General features: G+C 40.2%; 1 protein-coding gene across 5 annotated transcripts; it reads left to right on the plus strand.

Annotated features, from left to right (window-relative positions):
- The first annotated feature begins 1,447 nt into the window (after nt 1-1,447).
- On the plus strand, nt 1,448-18,710 carry ETNPPL (ethanolamine-phosphate phospho-lyase). Of its 5 annotated transcripts, none has more exons than XM_082641305.1 (13): nt 1,448-2,766; nt 4,343-4,461; nt 4,735-4,894; nt 6,113-6,187; nt 9,774-9,864; nt 10,786-10,902; nt 12,442-12,524; nt 13,125-13,350; nt 14,256-14,410; nt 15,095-15,184; nt 15,395-15,525; nt 16,781-16,848; nt 18,167-18,710. In XM_082641305.1, exons 2-13 carry the CDS (start codon nt 4,386-4,388, stop codon nt 18,293-18,295), a joined length of 1,401 nt encoding a protein of 466 aa, XP_082497431.1. In that variant the 5' UTR covers nt 1,448-2,766; nt 4,343-4,385; the 3' UTR covers nt 18,296-18,710. The 5 variants fall into 5 exon arrangements, with proteins under 5 accessions (XP_082497431.1, XP_082497430.1, XP_082497432.1 ...); XM_082641304.1 differs by having other exon boundaries at nt 1,448-2,762; XM_082641306.1 differs by having other exon boundaries at nt 1,448-2,703.
- Nucleotides 18,711-22,412: the final 3,702 nt, after the last annotated feature.

Here is a 22,412-nt window from a genome sequence, read left to right on the forward strand (position 1 = left end):
CAGCATTATTTAAAGAACATACTTTAAAGCACTAGAAATAACAAGGGACCGTGGAGGTTTGCGGAGGGAACATGACTATCTGTGACTTCACCAGGTCTAGGTGGTTTGAGAGCAGGTGTACACTTCTTTCAAGTATGGAGCTAGACCAAGGTTACGTGATTGGGAGTTGTTGCAAGTTTCCTAAGTGCCTTCTGCCCTTCACTGATAACAGTTAGAATTCTTAACACATTGTTCGTCATAGAACTCCATTTCTCAACCTGTCTTAGGCAATGTTATTCTACTACTCCTGCAGGGCATTAATATTAATTAAAAACAACTTTATTCAAGAGAAAGGTCAGTTACAAACATTTAGCAAGTGTGTTCTTATGGGTAAATCAGGCTTTCTCTGCTGTCTTTCAAAACACAAGGAATGAAATGATCTCATCTAAACTCTATGGCTAAGTAGTTGAGTGACGCTGAGCGAGACTTTACCCTTCCTGTACCTAGCTGTTCTTATCTACAAAACAGAGGGGTTAAACCAGATGATCTCTACTTCGTTAAATAATTTATGATTGAACGTTATAGTTAATTAGGTTTCCTTCTGTCCACATGTTTAACTTCAAATTTGATCAGTGTGAGAAGATCATCCTAAAGAGGTCAAGAAACCTAGGAATGAATTCCAAGTTCACCATCAGGTAGATCTGCAATCACTGTCCCCGTATGTTAAAGGGGATGGTAACTCTCAGGCTCATCTCCCACAGGGCTGTTTTGAGGACTGAACCAGATAAGTCAAGTGAATGTTTTGTAATCTGTATAGTTTCAGAGAAATTAGAAGTGCAATTATTGTTAAAGCAGATGTCTGAAACACGGTATATATTATCCCTCCCAACAAATAACAGGCTGAGTCCCTGTTATTTATCCTCAGGGCATAAGACTTGTTACTTTTGTTGAGTAGATTATGGTATTGGAATATGCTCAAAACGAGAATGGAGATGAACCTCCTGATGTCTCCAGAGAGTGCCTCTCTTTGAATGTTTACAAGAAAATAATGGGAGAAAGAAAGAGGGAAGGAAGGAAGGAAGGAAGGAAGGGAGGCAGGGAGGAAGGAAAGAAGAAAGAAAGAAAGAAAGAAACAAAGAAAGAAAGAAAGAAAGAAAGAAAGAAAGAAAGAAAGGAAGAAAGGGAGAGAGTGGGAAGGAGGGAATTCACAGGCAGAGGAGGAAGAAAGGCCATGGCAAGGCAAATTTAAGGAAATAAAAGGCGAGTTAGTAGAAGTAACAGGGGTGGGGAGGTGAAGTGGGCAGCAGGGCAGGAACAGGAGCCAGTTAGACCGGGGGCGGGGGGCTGGGGTGGGTGGCGATTCAGTGGCTAGTCCAGCCACTTGCCAGGCAGGCACCGGGCGGAGGAGGAGGGTGAGGGTGGGGCTTGGCGAAGGGCAAAGGCTGGGCAATACTTAAAAGGGAGATGACCCTGGCTAGTTGGTGCCGCCTTTGACCTCCGACGCCCGGGGCAAGGGGACCCAACGGGGGAAAACGGGAGAAAAGGGCCACCGCTGAGACAGTCCCGCGGGCTCGCGAGGGAGGCGAACGGACCGGAGAGGGGAGACCCCTGGGAGCGCCCGGCACCCCGCCACCATGTGCGAGTTATACAGCAAGCAAGACACCCTGGCGCTGAGGAGGAAGCACATCGCGTGAGCGCTCCCCAGCCCCGAGGAAAGGCGCAGAGAGGGGGAGTCACCGGCGCCGGGGGGCGGAGAGCCGCAGCGGGGCAGGGAGCGGGCCAGCGGGCTGCTGCCGGCGGGGTGCGAGACCGCCACCCGCCCGCCGCACCTGCGCACGCGCGCCGCCGCCCGCCCGGAGCGCCCCGCCTCTCCTCCGCCCAAGGGGGCTGCCGACCAGCCGGCTCCAGAGCGGTCCCCGCGCTCTGCAGCCCGCCGAGGGGGTGAGGGCTGCCGGCCGGCCGGCTGGGGGAATTGACCGTAAAGGTTGAGAGCCATTGAAGTAGAACACCGTTCCAGCGATAGGCTCTGGGAGGGAGACGGGTAGCTCTCCGCCGCTCCCACCACCGCGAAAGTTTTAGAAAACTGAACTCCGAAATATTTTTGACGATGGCTATGAAATTTCATTATGACAACTTTTGTTTAAAGTGAACTTTTTCTTCTTGCACGCTTGGTTAAGAAGTAAAAGGTTAATCCAGCCAGTAAAAAAACTTTGAAACCACTTTCTTAAGAGTAAGATACCACTTACCTTGGTCTCCCCAGCTGTGCCCTCATTACAATTTAAAGATGCAGTGTTTTCTCCGGTCTACTTTTGTTTTACTCGTGTTATAGACGACTTGGTGAGCGTACAGGACCGAACCTTAGGTCAGACCTGGGCTCTGGTCTTAGTAGTGTCAAGTTACCTTGTGATCTGATTTGAGATTTGATCTGATCTCAACCCAGGAGGTTTCTAGGTGGTTTAGGAGACTAGTTAAATCTCTCTCGACCCCCGCAATAGGGTCAAAATGGTCAGATACCTCATTACCGGATCACCTCCTTCCCTTTTTCTAATCAGCACTCCTTTCTGTTAGTTTTCAATCCTATATAGTTAGATTCCAATGAAAACCTAATGATTTCTGACGTGAGCAGAACAAATTCTGTGAAAGGAGGATTGGTAGCCATGGCATGACTGAGAAAGAATTTCACCGGAAGTCTGAGTGAGAAGACGGGAAGTACAAGGAGGCAAGGTGAAGTCCGAAGTTTCCAGCCCACATTCATAACGAAGGGTTTTTCTGGATTTTAACTTGTAGGTATAAACTAACAGCTGAATTTGAACCAAGAAGAAATGCTCATTAAATATTAGTTTCATCTTAGCTGAAGATGCTTAATCTTAGGCAATTTTAAATTTTAATTACCTATTCACAATAATCACAATACTTTCTAAACAGTTGCATATCCATTTAATATGTATCTAATTACCCTCTAAACTACCTCCAATGCATGTGGTATTTTTTGTGCATGCAAAATCACCAAAATAAAAATAATGTTTTGTTTTAGTTTCTAAATGTCCATAGAACCAAGTTCAGAAATCTTTGTGATGTTTCTATGTTGCTAAAATCTGTACTCCAGCCAGCCATCCAAATAACCAAAAATATGGATGACTTTTTATTATGCAGAAAAGAGTGGGTTAAAGGGTTAGAATAATAATTGGATTTTATTATTTAAGAAAGGGAAATCCATTTGATGCAGGACGAATACCAATCAAAAGACATGAAAATGATCTGTAAAATCTCCTACATAGTATTTAACACTAAGTTATTTGTATTTAGCTTTTAGTGCTATTCATTTCTCTACAAATTAGATTAGAGAGAGAGATTAGATTAGCAAGCAAGCCCTGTTTTGGGCTATGGCATAAGACAGTCTACCTTTTTTTTTTCTTCTTCCAATTTTATTGATATATAATTGACATACAGCACTGTATAAGTTTGAGTTGAACAGCATAATGATTTGACTTACATCATGAAATCATTATCCCAATAAGTTTAGTGAATATCCATCTCATATTGATACAAAATTAAAGAAATAGAAAAAAATTTTTTTTACCTTGTGATGAGAACTCTTAGGATTTGCTTTCTTAACAACTTTCGTGTATAACATACAGCAGTGTCAATTATCTTTATCATGTTGTACATATAAATTATATCCCTAGTATGAGTTTTTCTATGAGTTTATTTTTGAAGTATAATGGACCTACAACACTATGTTAGTAACTATTACACAACATAGTGATTCAATATTTCTGTACATTTCAAAATGTTCACCATGATAAATCTAGTTACGATCAAGACAGTCTACTTTCAAATTCTGGTTTTCTCACTGGCTGTGTAACCTTGAACCAAGCTTCTTAATTTTTCAGTGTCTGTTTCTTCAACTATAAAAATGAGAATGATGATAACTCATATTATTGTTGGGAGGATTAAATGAGAGAATATTTGTTATAGCTGTCAGTTCCTGACACATAGGAAGGCTCAAAAAAAAAAAAAGTTTGTTTTTTTTCCTGGTTGAACAAAATTTCTCAAAGGAAAATTAGTTATTGGTTTGTGTAATTAGAGCTGTCAGAGTTGATCCTTGTGCTTCTAAATAGAGTTGTCAGATCATGGCAAATTTAATATAACAAGCATAAGAAATGTGAGCAGTGTCACGGATGGGGGACTAAGGTAAAAGGTTCCAGGCTAAAATGAAATGAAAAAAAAAACTATGTCACCCAGGTTGTGTTTTCCCTTTCTTTTACGTAATTGTAATTTTCCACTGATCGTGACCTTCGTTGAGAAGGAAAAACACTGAGCAGTCCTACCAGACCAAAGTGTTTCCTTTCATTATTTCTAGGCCCTCCTGCAAAGTTTTCTTTGCTGCGGATCCCATCAAAATAATGCGAGCCCAGGGGCAGTACATGTTTGACGAGAAAGGTGAACAGTACTTGGATTGCATCAACAACGTAGCCCATGGTAATGTGCTTTCTTTGTCGTGCTTTGAAGGATATGTTTCTGGAGTAAGGCAGACTTGGCACCGTTGATATTTGTCCCAGGAATTGCAGTGGCTGCAGTTCCTCGGCTGAACAGGGCCAGTAGTCCTAGGCGGGGAAAAGCTAGAACAAAATGTGGGAGAAGAAGAGGATCAACCTTTTTTTTTTTTTTTTTTGCTTGCTTCAGAATGCCCCTCACTTCCCAGGCATTTAGATTTGTAACTCATTTTTGGGGCTTTTGTCTTCTAAATTTTAGTGGGACACTGCCACCCAGAAGTGGTCAAAGCTGCCCAGAAACAGATGGAACTACTAAATACAAATTCTCGATTCCTCCACGACAACATTGTTGAGTATGCCAAGCGCCTGTCAGCAACCCTGCCGGACAGACTCTCTGTTTGCTATTTTACAAATTCAGGGTATGTTCTGAGGTTTTCCACCCATCCCCATTCCCACCAATCTCTTTGTTTCCTCTCTTTCCTGTTTGATTGCTGGTGGAGTACAAATATCTAAAAAGGTTTCCTGAGATTCTTGCTGTTTACTAATGACCCCACATGGGGGACCTGACCATTCTGGTTCTTTTGCTTTGGCCCACCAGCCCTTTGTAGATAAGATACCTGACAGCATGTTCCAGGACTCCTGACACAGCCTATACCAACAGTCCCATGATTAACAAGTGCATGTCACCCAGCTTTTTATTACCACAGCTTCCTTGGTGAAAGATGGGGAAAGCATACCCTTAAGTATCCCTAAAGGATGGATACTTGGGTTGTAACCAAATATTGGCAAAAATATTCAAGTCTGGTGTTCATGTGAGAAAACCTAACTAGTCAAATGGCACCCACTTCTTTGGGCAATAGAGTAAGTAGCTAAAGAATCTAGATGAACCTAGATAGTTCTTTCAAAGCTTGAATGAGGAATTTTGGCAAAGAAAGAACTCTACTAAACAAGTTATATAAGTTTTATAAGATTTTTGATTGATTTGTTTCCTTAGGCAATAAGCATTTCCCCAACACAAACACAAAGGAGGAATGAGTCAATTCAAGTGAATAGATATGTCCATTCTATGGAATATTATACAGGCATTAAAAAGTATGTTTTTGAAAATACATGTTTAATGACAGGAGAAAAGCTCACCTGTACAACGTTATATTGGGAGGAAATCTGTCTATACAGCATAAATTTAAAATGATATATATGTACATATGAATTAAAACTATTAGAAATCCTGTGAATGTTCTATTATGATTCTGTGATTCATTTTCTCTTTTCAATGAGATACCTTAAAATCAAATAACCAGAAGATTGGTTTATAACCAGAAGATTTTTCTTTTTTCTTTGTGAAGAATTAGGACATTTTCAGATCTAATTTGTTGCTCTAAGGCATTCTTGCCTTCAATAAATTGAATATAATATTTGACTTTCACTTCTGAAGAATCCTATACTGTCAAAGAGTGATTAGCCTTAGAGAGAGAGCAGTGTCACCAAAGACTGGAGGTGACAGAACCTGGAGTAGTACAAAGAATAATCTCGAAGTTAAACAGGCTTTGGAATCCTCAACTTTGAAAATAATGGTTTGAAAGATTTTTAAAAGGGCTTATGTCACATTGTCCCTTCTCTCTCTGCTCTCTTAATAGATCTGAAGCCAATGACTTAGCCTTACGCCTGGCTCGGCAGTTCAGAGGCCACCAAGACGTGATCACTCTTGACCAGTAAGTCTTGAACACAAGACTTCTAAGCAGGAAATGCCTTCAGAGACAAAATTATATTGATCCTCTCCATACTAATACCATAAGCACGTATGAAGGAGGCTGGATGTATGGCACAAGTTTTTGTTGTTGTTGTTATGTATAGGTTTCAAGGCCAGCTCAGGCCTGAAGGACACTTAATTCCTTCCAAGTACTTGGAGGCTCTTTTGGGTGCTGTAGTCATGGTCTCATGGGCTTTGCATGAATCAGGGTTTACTTTTCACGCATTTAACTGTTAATTGAGCCACTGCAATGTGTGTATAACTCCATCTTTTTCAGAATAAAAATATAATTTCTTAAAAATCCAAGCATTCATGCCACAATTGTGGTTATTCACATAATTAATTTAAAAGATAACAATTTAGAGAATATTATTTTTCTTTTTGTGGCCACACCATGCGGCTCGTGGGATCTTAGTTCCTCGACCAGCAATTGAACCTGGGCCCTTGGCAGTGAGAGTGTGGAGTCCTAACCACTGGACCACCAGGGAATTCCCTAGAGCAAATTTTAAAGACAACAAATAGCCAAGTAAAAATAGTTCTTTCTCATTAATTTGTGGTTTTTAATAGTCACTATTTAGTTTTACTTCTCAAAAATGAATTCATTATATTTTAAACAAGAAATTTGTTAACTTCCATCTTCAGTGAGATTTAAAATTTTTTTCTACCTCTCCACCCCACTAATCTCAGACACAAAGGGTTGAATTGAGCATCACCTCATTTCTTACCCTTCTATAGGCATCTCTTGTTTTATGTGTTGGTTGGTGTATTCATTTTCTATTGTCGCTATAGCACATTATCATAAACATAGTGGCTTAAGCAACATAAATTTATTCTCTTATAGTTCTAGAGGTCAGATGTCCAAAATGGGTCTCACTGAGCTAAAATCAAGGTTCAACAGGGCTGCACTCCTTCTGAAGACACTAGGGAAGAATCTGTTTCCTTGCCTCCACCTTCTAGAGGCTGCCTGCATTCCTTGGCTTGTGGTCCCCTCCTTCATCTTCAGAGCCAGACATTACATCACTCCAGCCTCTGCTTCCATCTTCACATCACCTCATCTGTCTCTGACCACCATCCTCCTGCTGCCTTCTTTCACTTATAAAGTTTCTTGTGATAACATCTGACCCTCCAGGATTATCGCTCCATTTCATGGTCCTTAATTTAATCACGTCTGCAAGATCCCCTTTACCATGTAACATTCTTAGGTTCTGAGGCTTAGGACATGGGCATCTTTTGGGAGGGGAGGCATGATTCTGCCTGCCTACCACAGAATAGATACTGTGACTGCCCTTTACTCCCAGCTACCACAAGCAACACTGCAATGAGTGGCCTTGTACATGTGCCTTTATGGACCTTTCTGAGAATTTCTTGGGGATAAAGCACCCAGAAACAAGATTGCTAGGCCATAGGGGTACAGTAAACATTGTTGATTTGACCAAAGCCTGCCAGATCAGTCTCCAAAATGGTTGCACACTCTACCCAGTGCATGAAATGTCCAATTTTCACGTATCCTCACTCAAAACTAAGAATATCCTACCTTCTTTTTTTTCTTAATTTTTGCCGTCTAATAGGTATAAAATGATATCAAGATTGTTGAGGGTTTTTTTTAATTTTCAGGATTTTTTTTCCCTTTTCATAAATTTACTTATTTATTTGTTTGTTTGTTTGTTTATTCTTGGCTGCTCTGGGTCCTCGGTGCTGTGCCCAGGCCCTCTCCAGTTGCAGCAAGCAGGGACCACTCCCCACCGCAGTGCGAGAGCTTCTCATTGCAGTGGCTTCTCTTTGTTGCAGAGCACGGGCTCTAGGGACTTGGGCTTCAGTAATTGTGGCTTGGGCTCTGGAGCACAGACTTAGTAGTTGTGGCGCATGGGCCTAGTTGCTCTGCAGCATGTGGGATCCTCCCAGACCAGGGATTGAGCCCATGTTCCCTGCACTGGCAGGCAGACTCTCAACCACTGTGCCACCAGGGAAGTCCCTATCAATGTTGTTTTTATTTGCAATTTCTAATTATGAGTTTGAGTATCTCTTCATATGCTTATTATGCATTTGTGACTTCCTTTCTGAGAATTACCTGTTTATATTCTTTGCCCATTTTTCTGTTGGGATTTCCATCCTTGCTTTTGTGGTTGCATGCATAGTTTAGATGAGAGGATCTCAGCCTTGACTGTGTTTTAGAATTAGCTGAGGAAATTTTCTTTTTTTAATGCCAGTGCCCAGGTCCCACTCCAGACCAATTAAAGTGAATCTCTAGGGACTTCTCTGGCAGTCCAGTGGTTAAGACTCTGAGTTCTCAACACAAGTGTTGCTGGTTTGATGCCTGGTCGGGCAACTAAGATCCTGCATGCAGCACGGCTCAGCCAAAAAAATTTAAAAATTAAAAAAAGAGAGAGAGAGAGAATCTCTAGAGGTGGATTCCAGGAAACGGTATAGATTTTAAAGTTTCCCAGGTGATGCTAATATGCAGATAGACTTAAGAACCACCATTTTGAATATTAATCTCTTTTAGTTTGAGACATTTCAAATGTTTTTTTCCCAATCTATCATCTGTCTTTTAACTTTGTCCATGGTATCGTCCAACCTCCAAAAATTTGATTAAATCAAATAGTTGCCATTTTTATCCTATGGTTTGGTTTTCTAAGTTTTGTTAATATCCCTCCCGCCACACCCACCCACCCCCACTCCTCAGATCACAAAGATGCTCTTCTTTATTTTCTTCTACTACCTCTATAACTGCTCCTCATATTGACTCCACCAAGAGGCCGCTGTGTTACCATTTATGTATGGCTGTGTCTCTGAGCTCACTTCTGTCCCAGTCATGACTTTGTTCTTATATACCATACTAATTTCATTACTATGGCTTTGTAGCATGTTTTAATCTACGGTAGGGGAAGTCCTCCCTCTTTGCTTTATCTATTTATGGGCCTTTTATAATTTCTTTTCCAGGCCTCCCAATTATATACCTCTGGGCAAGAAACATAAAAGGGAATATCATAGCCATCTGTATTTTAAGTGAAAGAAAGGAATTTCATAACCACTTGATTACCTCTTAATCTTAGTCCTTTTAGAAAAGACCTCCTGTTCCTTACCAACTTTCATTTGAGCAATTGGATATCCCTTTGAAACCATCCCAGACAGAAACACAGCCCATTCTGTGATATAAAGTTGTTTTTTAAATTTACTAGAATGTAACTATCAAATACATTTAAAGAATACATACATCTGAAATTTCTCCTGAAGCTATAGAAATTAATGTTTTACATTTAGATAATCTAATTTAGCAGAGCTAATACAATCCAAAGAAATTAAGTTCTTTCCTGCTAAAAAGTAACTGTCTATGAGGATACATACTTGGCTTTCTATGTGTTTTATTACCTGAATCAGGAGAGTGGGACAAATTAATGGCCAGTCCTACCATGAAAAATTAGATTCCATATAGTTAAATCTGGCACCAATGTTGAGATTCTCCCTGGATGATGTGCAGTACTATTTTTCATATACTAGAAAAGCGTCCTTCTTTGAGTGATTTTGGTTATTGTCCTTTTTCTTTTCAGTGCTTACCATGGTCACCTATCATCTTTAATTGAGATCAGTCCATATAAATTTCAAAAGGGCAAAGATGTCAAGAAAGAATTTGTGCATGTGGTAAGTATCGTGGAATCCAAGAATCAGAATGTTACTACTGGAAGAGTGCCCAGTGATAACCCAGTCCAATCCTTGCGTTGAAATGAAACCATGAAAAAGGAAACTAAGATCTAGAGCAGTTACAGGTCTTTAGCAAAGATCTGTTTGCTAAAGTCAAAGAGCTAGTTAATGACAAGATGTGGTTTAAAATCCATTGATGAGTACCATACAAATTAGTATAGTGGTAGTGATAGCTCTTATTCACAGCTCTCATTTTATTTTTCTTGCCCCTTGATGTTTAAATTACTTTTTCTATCACTGAAGCCTATTTGAAACTCAGAGTTGCATCAAGTGTGTATGACTGTCTTAAAATTACTCTATGCTAAATTATTATGTAAATTTATTAAGTAAAATAAATATCATTTAATAAAGAAACCAAGCTATTGAAACAGTAAAACTCATTTGGCTTAATTAAGGATCAGTAGACTTTTTTAAGAGAATCATTAATACATTCTTTCAAAATTTTAAGATCTGAAATTAGTGCTAAGGCACTCTAGTTTTCTGAATGATTACAGTTTACTATATAGTTGGTAAGTGTCAGCTTATTTTCAATATAGAATTGTTAATACAGTTTCCATTCATTGAAATTTTCAAATAACATAATCACACTTGTTGTTTGAAGTTGTCCCTTACGTGACTAGGGATGCAATCTTGACTTCTAAGGGCCTAGGAGCAAATCCAAGCTCCTGTTCACAATGCAAAGATTTCAAGTCTCACAGAATTCAGAAATGTTAAGGAAAAAGAGCAAAAGAACCTAGAGTCACTTAAGTCCACGAGTCACCTTTCTACAATATTATGCTCCTGGAGGGAAAGGCACTTTCTTAAAAGCTCATTTGTCCAGGAGACAAATCATAAGAAACTGTTATCTTTTGATGTTTTCAGGCACCAGCTCCAGATACTTACAGAGGAAAATACAGAGAAGACCATACAGACCCGGCCAGTGCTTATGCTGATGAAGTGAAGAAAATTATTGACGAAGCTCATAACAGTGGAAGGAAGGTTTGTATTTATAGCTTTGGAAACACTTTAATATCTTTTATAAAATAGATTGAAATCATTGTGATACATTGGAGAGGTGGGAAAGGATTAGATCTCAAATCACTTTCTGTTCTTCTCTAGTTACGTTTTTACTTAGTTCATATTTCAGAAAGTACATTATTAGAGTCATGCCTCTAAGACTATTTTTATTTATCCTGGAAATGTAATTACTATACCTGTTTCAGAACTGGTGGTCTAATTCTGACCTTCCCACTGGGATGCAGACTCTGGTCCAAAGTGATAGGAGGAGAAAATTAAGAAAGGTGATAGCTCATGGACAGAACATTCCAACTGAGAGTAGCACAAGGGGCTAATATAAGGTGAAGGGAGGGAAGAGGCAGGGTGGCCCTGGGGCCTTGGGGCCACTGCAGACTCCTGGACCCGGGGAGCCTTGGCTCTTCCCTAGAACTGGTTCAACTTTCCTGAAGCCAAAGAACGTGTGTAAGACAAGCAGGAAAATGTTCTTCCAATTTGGGTCTGCACTTCTAAAACAAACCAGAATCCTCCCAAGTAGGAAAAAAAGAGTTTCCATTTTCTCAGTCTTCACCCTACTGTCTTCAGCTTAACAGTAATTCTCAGCCCCTTCAGGAGTTACTTACATGGAGTTTTAATGTGATTTGACACATGCTTTGCCTTTCAATTGGCTTATGGCAACAACATGGCAATAAAAAAACTTTTTAATTGAGATAAAAATGAAGCCTGTGTGTTTTCCATTTCAAGTATTTTTATCTTAATGACTGGAAAGTCATTTGCCTTTCTTAACTATTTCTTCTTTTCTTCCCATTCGTTTTTCATATCTTAAAAGAGGTAGTCTGGACTAGAACCTTAGTTCCCCCCTTTTTTTTTCTTAATTGAAGTATAGTTGATTGCTTGACTTCTTATCTCATACTATTTCTATGCTTTCTCTTAATTTAGTGTTACCTATTTTTACTTCTCCTTTCTCAGCCTCTAGAACACATCCTCTTTAGTTCCTTTGTGAACTGCCTTATTTTGTTAAGTTGTAAGCCTGGTTCAGGGCAAGAACCAGAAATATAGCACAATAACTAAGATTCGTGGCCACTAGTCACCCTCTCATCTCCTTAGTGCAAATTCCAGGTTCGGGCAGTCCTAATTTACCAAGCTGAGCAAACAAGCACCCCAGTGATGGAACCTGGGTAAATTTTTAGAGGTTCATATTAAAGACTAATCAAAACATCAGTCTTATTCAGTTGTTCCTAATGAAAACACTGCATTTAAATTAATAATGGAGAAATGGAAGGCACCCTCTCCACCATTTTCTTGTGATGGTTTCATTGGTACCCTAAAATTTCAGAAACGAATGTTTCAGAATTCTTGCATTTCCAGCGTGGACATCTTTTTAATCAAATGGCCAATTTGTCTCTTGCCATGGGTCCATTCCCAACCATTTTTTAAGTCACCTTCTCCGTAAGAAGTCCTCTTTTTGTAGGGGGTAACGGGAGGAGGACCTAATGGACTTTGACCCCATCTTCTCTTGTATAGATTGCTGCCTTTATTGCTGAATCCATGCAGAGTTGTGGCGGACAAATAATTCCTCCAGCAGGCTACTTCCAGAAAGTGGCAGAGTATGTACTTGGGCATCCTTGGTCAAACTGAAGGCACTGTGACAATTCTGTAGGGCCATCCTGGTTGTTAAGATATTGAAATACTTCCAGACTAGCTGGTAAATAGCCACTTGGGAGTGCCTGCTACCCAGGACTCCTGGAACTCCTCCACCTTCCCAAGCTCCAGCAAATAAAGGGTTTACACAAGGTCCAGCAGGGCAGCCTCCAGAGCTGTGCTCCCACTACCCACCTGGCATCTTCTCTGATTCGTTGGTGTCCAAGCTTTACTAATTAGTAAAAATTTGAAAATTAAACCTGCTGAACACTACTTCTTGTTCACTTCTTTTTCTTCCCTATTAAAATACTGCAGTAGAGCTTCCTTTAAGCAGCACAAACCCAAACAATATAGAACATATCTAATCTGGAAATTATGTGATTATGTTTCAAAGTCAATGACATCACATAGATGTCATTGGGGATTTGAACACTGAAATGTTTTTAACAAAGATTATAGACTTCAGCTTAACAACATTTTTTAAGTTTTCAGTAATCTGTATCTTATGGGAGGGTTTGGGGACTTTCAGTGACCTGAAGGCATCAGGCTGCCCTTTTGCTTTTCAGATATGTACATGGAGCAGGAGGTGTGTTTATAGCTGATGAAGTTCAAGTAGGCTTTGGCCGAGTTGGGACACATTTCTGGAGCTTCCAAATGTTTGGTGAAGATTTCATTCCAGACATCGTCACAATGGGAAAACCAATGGGCAATGGCCACCCAGTGGCATGCGTGGTAACAACCAAAGAAATTGCAGAAGCCTTCAGCAGCTCTGGGATGGAATATTTCAATACGGTAAATTTTGACCTCCCCACTTTAATGCTAAGAGGGAAAAATAATGCATGTTCTTATGTTTCTTTCCAATGTAATAAAGAATAAATCTCACTGTTGCCAGCTAACCACGCCAGGACCCTAGCCAAATTTTGATCTAACCATATTTCATTCTATCTGACACAATCCTCCTTGTATTTTTTTCTTGTGTATCTTTCCCCTTCCTAAAATGTTTCTATTAATTGTTACAATGACAGATGGCTGCCCTGCTAAACTCTAGAGGTTATGATATTTCATTAACAGATAATAGGATCTTTTTTGTTTTGTATCACATTTAAATTCCCAAAACACTTCACTTAGATGATTCACTACTATAAATGTTACAGGGCTGTCATAGGAGATACTAACTAAATTTCTATCTTTGGGAAATTTTATTTCCTTGATTTTACCCCTAAAAGTTATAAGCTTTAAGTTTGGAAAGATTATTATAGTTTGTGCAGTATGTATAATAGGACTTGTTACAGCTAAAAGTTAGAGTAATATCTAAGAACATAAATTATTTGGAGAAAATATCATTGCTTAACTTTTTTCACACAGATATTCAAGCACTGAAACCCACATCCCCCTAACTAAACCACACTCTGAAATCCTTAATTCCCAACACAATGTCTGTTTTTGGTTTGGACGAACTTATAAATTCCCCAATAATCGTTCATACCAGTTTTGCAGCTATATATAATTTAGAATTTTATTCTCAATCTTAAATGAATAGAATCATGTTATATTCTAAATCTAAGAAACTAATATCACAAGGGAAATTTTTATTGAAATTATATCTTTACTTGCTTATGTATGAGCCAAATTTCTCATAGATGAAGCAATACCACAAATTCAACTATTCTATTTTCTCATTCATCTTCTTTCCACAGTATGGAGGAAATCCCGTATCTTCTGCTGTTGGTTTGGCCATCCTGGATGTAATTGAAAATGAAAACCTTCAAGGAAATGCCACAAGAGTAGGGAATTATCTTACCAAGTTACTGAATAAGCAGAAGGCTAAACATACTTTGATAGGAGATATCAGGTATATTTATCATAAAGTTGTCATGCAGTTATTCATTCGTCCAAATGAAAATTTGTTATATTTTATCTTATAAATTTAAAATAAGTTAACACAAAACCAGATCTAGAAACACTGAAGAAACAGAAACAAAACTCATTTTTCATCCAGAACCCAGATATCATCACTGTTAAATTTTGGGTACATATCTTTCCTGATTTTTATACTTTTTTGAAAAAAATTAAGCCAGGATAATTTCAGCAGGCAAAAGATGAAGAGAAGGAACTTAAGGTAACTCTAAATGATCTATTAAAAATATTAAAAATGACATCCAAGAAAACTCACTATTTTTCATATATATATGAAAACATTTTCATATATATATGTAAAGATTAAAGATTTGTCATAGTTGATGTCTTGAGAAGCTAAATAGCATGACAAGGTTGTTTTTAAGCCTTTTTTTTTTTTTTTTACAATTAAGAGAAGAGAGAAAAACTGGTTGACAAAAACTAACTTGATTCAAAAACTGAGAAGTCCTGTGGACATTAGATTGGTATCTTAGATTAATTAGAACTAATAACAACTACCCTTTAAAGAGAATCACATTCAGCTTCAAATCAAACTGAAGTTTGAGGGACAGTGTTAATTTTTTGTGACAATGCAGTGCTTAATAAAGTGTGTCAAGTTCCCTTTCTTTACCCCCCTCAGGGGCGTTGGCCTTTTTATTGGAATTGACTTAGTGAAGGACCATCAGGAAAGGACCCCCGCCACAGCCGAAGCTCAGCACATCATCTACAAGTAAACACACCCCTCACCCATTTGGTGTCTTGGCTTGAATGCTTTTTTTTACTTCCTCTCATCTCCCCAAATGAGAAAAGTTTAAGACTCGTGCAGTTACAAATGTGGGCTTCCTGCATGCGAATATGAAAGTGCTCTCTGTTCCCATCATTCTGAAATAATCTTAGTTATCACTAGTATGCACTCACATGTATTTCCCGCACTCATTAGGATGAAAGAAAAGCGAGTGCTTCTCAGTGCCGACGGACCTCATAGGAATGTGCTTAAAATAAAACCACCTATGTGCTTCACTGAAGAAGATGCCAAGTTTATGGTGGACCAACTGGATGAGATTCTAACAGGTCTGTCCACAGATCTTTAAATAAGATGCCCTCACCCACACTCTGGTCAGACATGACAGTGCACCTTGCAGTGGCAGAAGTGAAGGAGGGTGGAAATGATTGTATACACTTATATTATCATTTATTTTCACTTTTTAAAAATAATTGCATGTCTTAATTGTATCATGCACCACAGATGCTGCAGTGTAAGAGTCTTTGAGCTTTGTACCATGAAAATATGGGAAATGCTGTTAATAAAAATTATAAGCTAGGGACTTCCCTGTCAGTCTAGTGGTTAAGACTTCGCCTTCCAATGCAGGTGGTACAGGTTCGATCCCTGGTCAGGGAGCTAAGATCCCACATGGCTCGGGGCCAAAAAACCAAAACATAAAACAGAAGGAATATTGTAACAAATTCAATAAAGACTTTAAAAATGGTCCCTATCAAAAAATCTTATATATATATATATATATATATATATATAGGTTATAGGTTAATATAGTTATATAGTTATCATTTGACTTTGTATTTCACTTATTACAATTTAATTTTTGAAGACTTATGTTTGTCATTCAGAATTATAGCCTGTCATAGGAATTCATCTTTTGTTTACCTCTGTTAAATAATTAGGTTAATTTATTTTTCTGTTATGAGCATAAATTAAGATTAACAAGTAAGGTAACAATGTAAAACCATATTGAAAAACATAAAGCACTGTCAAATGTTAGAGCTTTTAGTTATATTTTTAAGATTCTACTTCTCTGCTCCCTCTCAGCCTCCTGGGGTTGGGATAAGGCTAAGCCAGGAATCAGTGCAGCATACAAAATAGATCATTATTATTTGGAAAGTTGAGAGTCAGCCCCAAGTTATTTGTAATACAGTCACTGTCTTTGGACCAAAAGACACCCAAACTTGGCCAACAGTCCTGATGCCTCTGGTGCCTTGAAGGGACAGGTGGAAGAGACTATAGGTTGGGGCAAATCTGTCACTATTACTTAAAATTCAGCTCAGAGCTTGAGCATTTTTAGTGGTGCGGCTAAAGAATTCTGTTTTAACAAAGTGAACTAGGCAGAGCTAACGTAGGCTCAGCGCCACTTGTAATGATGAAATGCTACAATAAAAGTTTAAAAGCAGCTATTTTAACAGTGACACTTTTTAAAAACATGTACCTCTCTAGTTTTCTTGAAGGGTGCCCCTCTAGTTACCAAAATGGGGTGGTTTTTTTTAAGGACTTTTATATTCTTCTGTCTTGTCCGTTGTATCTTCCTTGACATAGGTTTAGAAGAAGCCATCGGAGCCAAAACTGAGAGTGTGATCTCTGAGAATACTCCATGCAGAACCAAGGTAAGAGTCAGTTACTTAATATTTAGGGCAAAAGTTTAAAATTGGGGGAATTTAAGAAAAAGGAGTGCAAATTTAAAAAAATTGTACAATGACCTCTAGAATAAAACCCACCTTTGCTAGAGTTGGCTTACTGTTGCAATTTTGAGTGCACAATTAAGGCAAGTGCCTTACCACTTGACAAGAATAAAGCCAAAGAACCATTCTTACAGGATCATTCCTATACTCCCCCCACAGAAAAAGTCAAAAAAAATCCCTCGGGCTTGCAAAGAGGGCCTTCAAAATATATAGAGAGATAACAGATGTCCTAAGCTCCTTCCTGTTTGTCTGAGGGATGCAAGACACTGACTCAAAGTCCCACACACCACTCTTTAATCAGCAAAAGCACCAGCAGTGTGGCTCCAAAATGTCAGAGTTTGGTCCTCAAGTGAACTAAAGAAGAAACTTCGACTGGCGGCGGGGCCTGGGAACCATATGGCATGGAGTGGCCTAGTTTCTGCATGCGATGTGCTTCCAGCAGAGGGCTTCCCCATTCTCTCCCTGAGCTGCCCAGGGTGTGAGAAAGCGCTCCCTGGGTCAGGAAACAGAAAGGCAAAAACTTGAGAGGCTTTGTTGCATAATTAGTTATTTGTTTATGACTTCGATGCATAAAGGAACACTCAAACCCACCTGCACATCCAGTGTAGTCAACAAAGTCCTTTTCCTGAGTGAAAAACATGAGGCCCTTTGAATGAGAGAGCAAGTGATTTGCTAACAGGACGCTTCTGTCTCTTGGTGCAAACACAAACCAATGCTAGAAATCAGTGCCTCTCTGCTGTCTGAGAGTGGCTTATTGCGTCTGGGACAGAATCACAGCTGTCAGGACCAAGCAAGCATTGAAAAGGAGCTTACAGGGACTTGGTCAGGGAACTAGATCCCACATGCCGCAGCTAAGAGTTCGCATGCTGCAACAAAGATCCCACATGCCAGAGCAGCCAAATAAATAAATAAGTAAATATTTTTTAAAAAAAGAAGAAGAAGAAGAAGAAAGAAAGAAAAGGAGCTTACAAAAAAAGGAGTTCCCACCAGAAATCCCACTTTGAAGTTAGCACGCGTTTCTAAAATTTTGGCTTGCAGTCCCAGATTTTAGGTTGACATCACATTTCAGATGTCTGTGGAAAACAGTAGTAATCAGAGTTAGGGAGGAACAACGGGCATTGCTGTGTTGTGTTGTGTTGTGTTGTATTCTCCCGCGTGTGTGTTGCCTGTTGGCTTGTGGAGCCTGGAGGCTGGGCGGGTTAGAGGCGGGCTGCCTGATGGAGTTTCCGTGTCTGTCTTGCAGATGCCTGAGGAAGCCCACTCGGAATTGCTCAGTGACGGCAGCCCGGACACCAAAGAAAATCCCAGCCGAAAAAGAAATGGATTGTGCACAGATAAACATTCACTGCTCAGTAAGAGGCTCAAGACATGAGAGACGAGCATTTTACAGCAAGATAAATGTCCAGAGTTACACAGAATGAATGGAAGTGTCCCTTCTGTTAAAGCTCTATTATACCCACCAAAGGAAGAATCTGCATTCCATTCAGAGGTATAAAGTAAATGAGTAATAAGAATAATCCAAGTGATAATCAAACCCTGTCAAGATTTAGCCTCTAGCCTGTTAATTCCTTACTTGAGATTTCTGAAAGTACTTCATTTATTCTACTCAATTTCAGCTTCAAATGGAATATTTATTAAGTTGGCAGTTTTACTTCTCATGTTTTAATATTTGACATGACAGAGCAAAGTACAGTAGTAGGTTCCTGAACTTTGGAGACTATGAATTCTTTAATGATTTAATTTGTATATATTTATGAACTATAATAAAATAAAAGATGATGTAAACCAAAAAATATTTGACCAGAAAAATGTTTACCGTTCGTTTGCAGAGAACACTGGGGTGGTAAAATCAACGCCATTTGGAAAAAAATCACATACAGCAAAAGTGAAGAAGTGAATGAATAATTTGGACTTCTGTTGGGGAACTAGGTTAATCGTGGTCCTGTGGGGATGAGGGTGGAGGTGAAGAGGCCAAACAAGGAGTACACCCAGAAACACTCCTAAACGTGTTGTTGGGAGACCTCTGCTCTGGCTACTCAGACTGTCACCTTGGCAAGTCACTTACCTGTTAGGTGAGAAATTAACTTTCAACCAACCATCTTCCTCTTCTCATCCAGCTTATCACCTTTGCACAACCCCTGACACATAGAGATAAACACATTTCTAACCAGAGATTGGCAAAGGGAAGTGAGGAAACCCAGAACCTCAAGAATCTCTTCCTTAAAAAGTGCTAGTGGTGGGGCATCCCCGGTGGCGCAGTGGTTGAGAGTCCGCCTGCCGATGCAGGGGACACGGGTTCGTGCCCCGGTCCGGGAAGATCCCACATGCCACGGAGCGGCTAGGCCCCTGAGCCATGGCCGCTGAGCCTGCGCATCTGGAGCCTGTGCTCCTCAACGGGAGAGGCCACAGCAGTGAGAGGCCCGCGTACCGCAAAAAAAAAAAAAAAAAAAGTGCTGGTGTCATGAGACATCTACTTGGAGGCTCAGGTACTGACCTGGAAGAAATTTGACTTTTAGCCTTGACTTCCCAGTATCTTATTGCCCTCCTAACAGTTATTAAGTTTTGTGTGTTGGTTTCTGTTCTGTAAAGAAGAGATCATAATTTTGCTAGGGCTGTTGCATGAGACCTGAGAAATAAATGTAAAGAAGCTTCCTTTCTGAGTTCATCATAAGTTAAAATGCTGTCAAAATGCAGTCTCATTATTAAATAGTTTTTCCTCCTAAACATATAACTGACTGTGGATCCAAGCTGGATAGTGCTGAGATGGATTCCCAGGAGCTGGCGGAGAGGAGAGAATATAGAGGTCTCTGTGGTTTGCCTCTAGGGAACAAGATTAATTCCAAGACGATCAGACTTTTCACAGCGCAGATCAGCACTCCTGTGGGCACTCGTGTACTCAGAAAGTGCTTGTCTCCTTCAAAGAAGCTGCTGCCACCCCGGCCACTGTGGCCATTCTGCTCGTGTGCCATTATGCCTTTTGTGAGCTGGCTAATGCCAAAGGCTGGGCTGATGTCAACCGGCCAAGTTATTTTGCCCTCTTCGTTGTTCAGTGCCTCTTGTGGGGTGGATGCTTTTTGGTGGACATTAACATGTGATAGAGAAAATCTTAACATGCGGTCTTTATTCCATATATTCATGAATATGCCCCTGCCCAATATCTCCTTTTGCCACAGACCTTCTAATTCTTTCAGGCTCCTGACCAGCTATGCAACCATTCACCATTCTAGTTATCATCCAGTTTGTAGAAACCAAGTCGGCTAATTAAGAGAAGAGATGATAGGGAGGACAGCGACCCCTGCCTCCTTTAGATTTTTAAGAGTGGCTAATCTCTACTATCAAGGCCCAGAATGTTCTATTGTCTTTTTTTTAACATTTTTTCTTTCTTTAATGTGTATCTTTTATTTATTTATTTTTGGCTGCATTGGGTCTTCGTTGCTGCCCATGGGCTTTCTCTAGTTGCGGTGAGCAGGGGCTACTCTTCATTGTGGTGCCTGGGCTTCTCACTGCGGTGGCTTCTCTTGTTGCGGATCATGGGCTATAGGCACACTGGCTTCAGTAGTTGTGGCTCACGGACTCTGGAGAGCAGGCTCAATAGTTGTGGCACACGGGCTTAGTTGCTCCACGGCATGTGGGATCTTCCCGGACCAGGGCTCGAACCTGTGTCCCCTGCATTGGCAGGCAGACTCTTAACCACTGCGTGACCAGGGAAGCCCTGTTCTATTGTTTTTTTACTTATCATCTTGGTCGGAGACAGTGAGGGCAGGTGTGTGGAAGGGAAGTTTCAGAGGCTTCCATGGGACCATCTCCACTATAACAGTTTTTACTCCACAGGCCAGGGACCCGTTCTACGGGTGACTCCAACTGCCAAGTATGTCCATCCCAATCATACTTTTGGAGACTGAAGAAACAACCACAGGTGGCCTTTTTTAAAATTAGTTATTTATTTTTAATTTATTATTATTATTTTTTTGACAGCATTGGGTCTTAGTGTGGCACGCAGGATCTTTCATTGTGGCGTGCAGGTTTAGTTGTCCCACAGCGTGTGGGATCTTCGTTCCCTGACCAGGGATTGAACCAGCATCCCCTTCATTGCAAGGCAGATTCTTAACCACTGGACCGCCAGGGAAGTCCAGGTGGCCTTTTCTAGTGAAGCCTTGAAGAACACTGAGTTTCTTGCCGACATCCTTCTGAGAAGGGTTGGCACTCACCTGACTGAATGGGAAGACCTCCTTTGGGGCAGTACAGGCGAGCAGGTATAGAGGCTTTACCCTGGGCTCACTGTGAATAGAGGGTGAAGGGGTGCTCCTCAGGGAGAGCAAGGGGAAAGCTCTATTTCCAAGACAGAACAACAAGCTAAAGTAGAAAAGAAAATTCAAGACTTTCTCCTCATTGTTCTGAAATAAGACATCTATGCCTTGTTGAATTCCAAGTCTACATCTTGTTAGGTTTATTCAGAGGTATTTGATGTATTTTGGTGCCACTGTAAATAGCATCTTTTTAAATTTTTGTTTTCCAACTGTTCTTGGTGTTTGGAAGTTCAGTTGATTTTTGCATAATTGACTGATTTCAGTAAACTAGCTAAACCCACTTGCAAATTCCAAAAATTGTCCATTCTTTTGGATTTGTACATATATAATTACATCATCTGAAAATAATGATAATGAATAAAATAAAAATAATGACAGTTTTGTTTATTCCTTTGTCATCCCTATATCTTTTGTTTTTTCTTTTGCTTTACTCCACTGGCTAGGACATCTAATACGATCATCACCAAAACTGGTGATGGTAGATACCCTTGTCTGGTTGCATCTCAAAGAGAAAGTGTTCAACATTTTACCTCTAAGCCTGGTGTTTCTCCCCCTTGGCGCTCCGTACAGTGGAAGCATAGGGTCTTAACCACTGGACCTTCAGGGAAGTCCCCAGCGTTTTAAAACATTGTTCCCTTGTGCTGTCAGAAAAAAAGAAAAAAGAAAAAAAAGTCTTTAAAAAAATTCTAAAAAGAAAGTAATCATGGAATGGCAACCACAAGAAACCTGTCTACCTAAGACACACATCTACTCTTAGGCAGGAAACAATGAAGTGCGCTCTGAGGTGTCAACTTGAAAACACCCACACATCCCACCCAGATGCTGAACAACTGTGGAGTCCTTCCCCTCAGAGACTGGGGTTGAAGAGACTGCGGTTGAAGAAACTATGGTGAGAAAATGGAGGGAACAGACCTCCCTGGATGGGAGTGTTTTGAATTTGGTGTCTGACGGTGGGGCTAGGGTGGTCCGGGAAGGAGGCCGTCCAGCTCAGTGTGGAAAGGAGAAAATAGGAGGGGACATGTTCAGGCTCTGCCCTGGCTCCACCTTTACAAGTGCCCTGGGACACCCAGTGCCTTCGGACCTCAGCTCCAGGTGTCCCCAGGAGTAATAGCACAGTTTAAAAGGTCAGGATGAGAAGGGTAGGTGGGGACTAACTGACCTCAGGCAGTTACTTTCCCACCA

The sequence above is a fragment of the Mesoplodon mirus genome, assembly GCF_964341445.2.
Source record: "Mesoplodon mirus genome assembly, chromosome: 2".
Classification (NCBI taxonomy): Eukaryota; Metazoa; Chordata; class Mammalia; order Artiodactyla; family Ziphiidae; genus Mesoplodon; species Mesoplodon mirus.